Here is a 6,112-nt window from a genome sequence, read left to right as displayed (position 1 = left end):
CCTGGGACAACTCTCTTATTCCTCTGTTTCTGCAGCTCTCCCTCTCAGACTGTCCTGGCAAAACTTCTGCCAGTTCCAAACAGAACTCTCTCTCCCTTTTTAACTTGCAATAAATCTTTTCTCTGGATACTCTTGTAGAGTCTCGTAAATGCTTTTACATTCTGCAAATGACCAGAGGTTAATTCTACACCAAGACAGAAGACACCCCAGGATTTATAATAGTACTCACTGTGTGAGCAAACATTTACTGAGGGCTGTCCAGTTGTCACCTCCAAGCCCAGAACTGGCCTCTAGCTGTAAATATCAGACACCCAAAGCTACAACCAATCCTCTTTCAAGGGGCTGGCATCCCCTGCTGGGCCAAGTCCCTTTTCAGACCCAGCTGTTCAGAAGCTTGCTAGGCTGACCTCTGCAGTGAGCAGGGGACAGATCTGCCCCCTGGGAGCTCCCCAAACTCCTCTCATCTGTGAGAGGCGAAGTCACTGCTCTGAGTAGGTACCCATGTAAGAGCGTGCCACAGGTTTGCTTAGGGACCTTTCTTAATTCTACTTTGCCTCTTCTCACACCCTGTATATGAATGACCCCCTTCTCCATCCTTTGTTCTAGTCCACAGGGAATTAACTTATTAGTTAGTAGTAGAGGTGATGGCTGGTAGAATTTACTCTAACATCTTTCCAGGAGCTCTAGTGGGGCTCAGGCGAGAAACGGGTCCTGCTTCTGTTTTCCTGCAGCTCTCAGCAAGGGGTGTGAGACGTTTTTACCAAGCCCTCAGAGCCTTCCAGCAGATGGCTTCAGCGCCCATCTCCAGGGACTGCCTTGCATAGTGAATAACCTTAGGTAGGGGCCTTGGCTGCCTGCCTCCATCCTTTTGCCTGACCTCATCGCCCTATAGAAGCTGACCCTGACCAACGCCCTCCCTGTCTTCTCTCAGGGCTGGGGAGAGGCAGCCCTTTACTCAGGGCATTCATTCCCATTTCCTCCACAATGTCATCTCTTTGGATCTTGAAAAGAGATTTTATTCTATGTCACACAGCTAAAATATGACCACTCAGGAATTTTGCCTCCTAATCCCAGTCACAGACACTGTAGCCGCCCAAGTGGACGGTGCCTTTACTAACAGCTGGTCGTATGGAGATCGCGCCACGTTTGCAGTTACCTGTCTCTGGCTGGATGTTGTCCACGGCTTCCCATTCTTCTTGGGTTCTGAGCACCTCTGTGCTCACAACTGCAACAGTGAGAAAAGGAGACCCTCTGAGATCTAGGTATGTCTGGGTCACTTTTCTACCTGCCTTGGGTCTTACTGCCCTCAGATACCCTCTTCACGTGGTTGTCAGAGGGAGCTTTCAAAAAGGCAGATCTGATGTTACCCGTCCTGCTCAAAGCCCTCCAGGGATTCGCCATAACTCTCAAAATAAAGCCCAACTGTTCAGCAGTGTCTAACTACCTTCACAATCTGGACTCTTCTTATCTCTCTAGCTCTGCCCTGGGGCATAGAGCGCTACCTGAAGTTTCTCTACACGTCCCACCTTCAGCGCCTTGGCAGACAGCTCTCCCTCTGCTGATGGTCAGCACCCCAGGTACTCTTGTCTTCAGTTCCATCCCATTCTGGTGCAGCGCCTTCTCATCCTTTAGTTAACTCTGATCTCCCCCTCACCTGGATGTCTTATCACAGTGTTGTGCCTGTCTTTCCCACTGTATTGGGAGCTACATGAGGGCAGGGCTCTCCAGACCTAGCACAGTGCCGGACACATGATAGGAGTGCAACAAATGCTCGATGAATGAATGAAAGCACAATGAAACACTGTAGCCCAAATTGCTAGTGGTGTGTCCTGTCACTGGCTTTTCACATTTGCTATGGAGGACATCAACAAATAAGAGGGCAGGATGGAGGAACTTCAGTTAAATATCAAAAATCATGATTTCTCCAGCCTCAGTAGTAAAAGTAGTTTAAGACAGTTCCTCTCTGCCTCACACTCTTGGTTAAGGACGCCACAGGACAATAAACTGTTTTGAAAGTACACTTGAAAATTAAATACATTCTACCCCAAACTGAAAACAGTAGTGGATAATTAGGAAGTGAAATCTGCTAGCAAGCAGTAGAGGATGGTTGCTGAAACATACTCTAGAGACAAATTGCTTGTGAACGTTCCATGTCCACCACTCTCACTAGCTGTTTTTTCTTGGGCAAGTTACTTAACCATCTGTAGTCACTTATGGGACTACTGTGAGGATGATGTAACTCTTTGACTTCTTAGGAGTGTATGCGGCTCAAAGGTAAGTGCCCAGTACATGCTAGCTAATATGGACAGTTGTGGACTTGGGTCTAGCAGGGCGGGGAATAGCGGTAGCAGATGAGATGGGTCCAGGGTCCTCAATGCTTGGACCTCTGGGAAATTCAATCTTGCCAGCCCCAAACTCTGACTGGGACAGCAGACATTGAGCCTCAGGGCTTCCAAGCTGGATAATTTCAACAGAATACATAATACTTGTCCTTGGATGGTGGAGAAAAACCAACAACAACTTCATTCCAGCATGCTGGGCCCTTGGGAGAAAAGGAGGGACAAAGTGGCTGAACAAAAAGAGCAGAGTGGAATAGCAGCAATGAATGCTCATTACGACACTGAAGCGGAGCTCTGACCCTTCACCTCTCACCTACACCCAGGCCTGTTGACTCTTCACCCTTCTGGTCCTCATTACAAGCAACTCAGTCAATATTTCACCCCAGGATACACCCTCACCAACAAACAACTTGATCAAAGACTGTGATGAAGGAGCAGAAACCTCACCAGTAAGGGTGTGGGAATTTGCTGTGACACCAGATGAGTCAACAGAAACCACAGGTCTCAATTAGAAATTGAAATCTGGTGCCTAATAAACTGGTGACAAATAACCAAACCATGTAAGAGTGTCTCTTTCCTTCCTTTATGGAACAAGGTAGACTCTTCCATCGGAAGATAATATTGATATAAATACTAATTTCCCTCTAACAAAAGAAAATGGAGGCAAAACAGAAATCTTTAGGATAATAAACGCAGCTCATATTGGTATGGTTCCTTATCTTTTTTTCCTTTGTTTGACTGCCTCCTTTATTTAGGCTCTCTTCCACTTATTCATATAGTAAACAGCATTCCTGACTTAATCAGCCTACTAATTTAAAGTAGCTGAGAGCAATCTGAAATAAATTGTAATTGTTTAGTACAATTAAAACTATCTGGCACTTGGGCCGGTGTTGGGAGCCATGAGAGCTGCTGAGAGCTGCCTGCCACTTGCTGCAGCCTTGAGAGCTGCTTGCTACTAGATACTTTCTGCAGCCTAAGCAAATGCCTGTGCAGATCCTGATAGTCTGGTAAGAACAGCAAGTTCTTGAGAACAAGGAACCAGNCCACTCGGCTGGCCCTCAATATTCTTTTTCCAATCCCACACATTTTTTAAATTCCCAGAAGGGAATGGAAGTTTTTCCTAGGTTACCATGAGTTACTTTGTTCTCTGGACAGGCTGCCTTGCTTCCCCAAGGAACTCCCTAGCATTTGACTCCAGACCTCCCCGTCCCTAAGAGGAAAGAGTGGGGAGCAGCTACATGGAGCTCTACATGACAGGGCCACAGAGCTCTAGGATACAGTCCCAGAAATGCCACCAGTGTCCTGCAGGAAACATGGGTCTTTGGCTACCCATGACCCTGTGCCCCAAGATTTTTAGGTGAGACCGGGCCCTCAGCTGGAAGCTTCCATCTTGCTTGCCCAGTGCTGTGCCCTGGTGGGACAGAAACCTGGTTCCTGGGAAGAGGGTGCTTTGCTTGAGATCTCAAACGTCCCTACTGTCATACCTTGAAGGAAGAGAGGTCCACAGTCTGGAAATGCTGCAGGGCCTCGCTGAAGGAGATTAGCTGCCCAGGCTGGTCTGAGCTGGCCTGGCTCCCTGTGGTAAAAGGGAAGATGATGAGACAAATAAAGAGTTAACGGGAGCTTGTGAGCTGGGAGGATGGGACGGGCAAAGAGTTAACAGGCACGAGCTTGTGGGCTAACAGGAACGAGTTTAAACATTAACTGCTTGGCTCTGACTTCCCTGGCTAGCACTGCACATGCAGGCTGACAAGCACCTTACATCCATCATAGGTGAGAACAGAACAGTTCCCAATCACAATGGCAACTCCCTGCACACTAACAATCACCCATCATAGGTGGGAACAGAACAGTTCCCAATCACAACAGCAACCTCCAGCAAGCTGACATCCATCATAGATAGGAACAGGACAGTTCCCAGGAGAATATAATTGTAACAGCAGCCCCCCTGCAAACTGACAAGCACCCTACATCCTGCTTAGAAAAATATAAAACCCCAGCACTCCTCATTGGTGCAGTTGTCTCCCATTGAACTCTGTCCTGGGACAACTCTCTTATTCCTCTGTTTCTGCAGCTCTCCCTCTCAGACTGTCCTGGCAAAACTTCTGCCAGTTCCAAACAGAACTCTCTCTCCCTTTTTAACTTGCAATAAATCTTTTCTCTGGATACTCTTGTAGAGTCTCGTAAATGCTTTTACATTCTGCGAATGACCAGAGGTTAATTCTACACCAAGACAGAAGACACCCCAGGATTTATAATAGTACTCACTGTGTGAGCAAACATTTACTGAGGGCTGTCCAGTTGTCACCTCCAAGCCCAGAACTGGCCTCTAGCTGTAAATATCAGACACCCAAAGCTACAACCAATCCTCTTTCAAGGGGCTGGCATCCCCTGCTGGGCCAAGTCCCTTTTCAGACCCAGCTGTTCAGAAGCTTGCTAGGCTGACCTCTGCAGTGAGCAGGGGACAGATCTGCCCCCTGGGAGCTCCCCAAACTCCTCTCATCTGTGAGAGGCCAAGTCACTGCTCTGAGTAGGTACCCATGTAAGAGCGTGCCACAGGTTTGCTTAGGGACCTTTCTTAATTCTACTTTGCCTCTTCTCACACCCTGTATATGAATGACCCCCCTCTCCATCCTTTGTTCTAGTCCACAGGGAATTAACTTATTAGTTAGCAGTAGAGGTGATGGCTGGTAGAATTTACTCTAACATCTTTCCAGGAGCTCTAGTGGGGCTCAGGCAAGAAACGGGTCCTGCTTCTGTTTTCCTGCAGCTCTCAGCAAGGGGTGTGAGACGTTTTTACCAAGCCCTCAGAGCCTTCCAGCAGATGGCTTCAGCGCCCATCTCCAGGGACTGCCTTGCATAGTGAATAACCTTAGGTAGGGGCCTTGGCTGCCTGCCTCCATCCTTTTGCCTGACCTCATCGCCCTATAGAAGCTGACCCTGACCAACGCCCTCCCTGTCTTCTCTCAGGGCTGGGGAGAGGCAGCCCTTTACTCAGGGCATTCATTCCCATTTCCTCCACAATGTCATCTCTTTGGATCTTGAAAAGAGATTTTATTCTATGTCACACAGCTAAAATATGACCACTCAGGAATTTTGCCTCCTAATCCCAGTCACAGACACTGTAGCCGCCCAAGTGGATGGTGCCTTTACTAACAGCTGGTCGTATGGAGATCGCGCCACGTTTGCAGTTACCTGTCTCTGGCTGGATGTTGTCCACGGCTTCCCATTCTTCTTGGGTTCTGAGCACCTCTGTGCTCACAACTGCAACAGTGAGAAAAGGAGACCCTCTGAGATCTAGGTATGTCTGGGTCACTTTTCTACCTGCCTTGGGTCTTACTGCCCTCAGATACCCTCTTCACGTGGTTGTCAGAGGGAGCTTTCAAAAAGGCAGATCTGATGTTACCCGTCCTGCTCAAAGCCCTCCAGGGATTCGCCATAACTCTCAAAATAAAGCCCAACTGTTCAGCAGTGTCTAACTACCTTCACAATCTGGACTCTTCTTATCTCTCTAGCTCTGCCCTGGGGCATAGAGCGCTACCTGAAGTTTCTCTACACGTCCCACCTTCAGCGCCTTGGCAGACAGCTCTCCCTCTGCTGATGGTCAGCACCCCAGGTACTCTTGTCTTCAGTTCCATCCCATTCTGGTGCAGCGCCTTCTCATCCTTTAGTTAACTCTGATCTCCCCCTCACCTGGATGTCTTATCACAGTGTTGTGCCTGTCTTTCCCACTGTATTGGGAGCTACATGAGGGCAGGGCTCTCCAGACCTAG

The 6,112-nt window shown here is 48.3% G+C and overlaps 1 protein-coding gene across 3 annotated transcripts in view; it reads right to left on the bottom strand.

Moving 5' to 3' along the window:
* ELMOD3 (ELMO domain containing 3) overlaps positions 1-6,112 on the bottom strand; it is a 30,734-nt gene that overhangs the window by 15,284 nt on the left and 9,338 nt on the right. For 2 of the 3 annotated variants that reach the window (XM_019623759.1, XM_019623758.1), the window contains exons 6-7: positions 5,535-5,603; positions 3,824-3,915 (exon numbers count right to left, since the gene is read on the bottom strand). In XM_019623759.1, coding sequence (XP_019479304.1) covers positions 3,824-3,915; positions 5,535-5,603 — 161 coding nt within the window. Of the gene's footprint in view, positions 1-3,823; positions 3,916-5,534; positions 5,604-5,904; positions 6,101-6,112 lie in introns of those variants that run through there. The other variant, XM_019623760.1, reaches the window with a different exon arrangement.

This window comes from Hipposideros armiger, unplaced genomic scaffold (assembly GCF_001890085.2).
Source record: "Hipposideros armiger isolate ML-2016 unplaced genomic scaffold, ASM189008v1 scaffold_561, whole genome shotgun sequence".
Lineage (NCBI taxonomy): Eukaryota > Metazoa > Chordata > Mammalia > Chiroptera > Hipposideridae > Hipposideros > Hipposideros armiger.
This window is presented reverse-complemented; position numbering and strand designations above follow the sequence as displayed.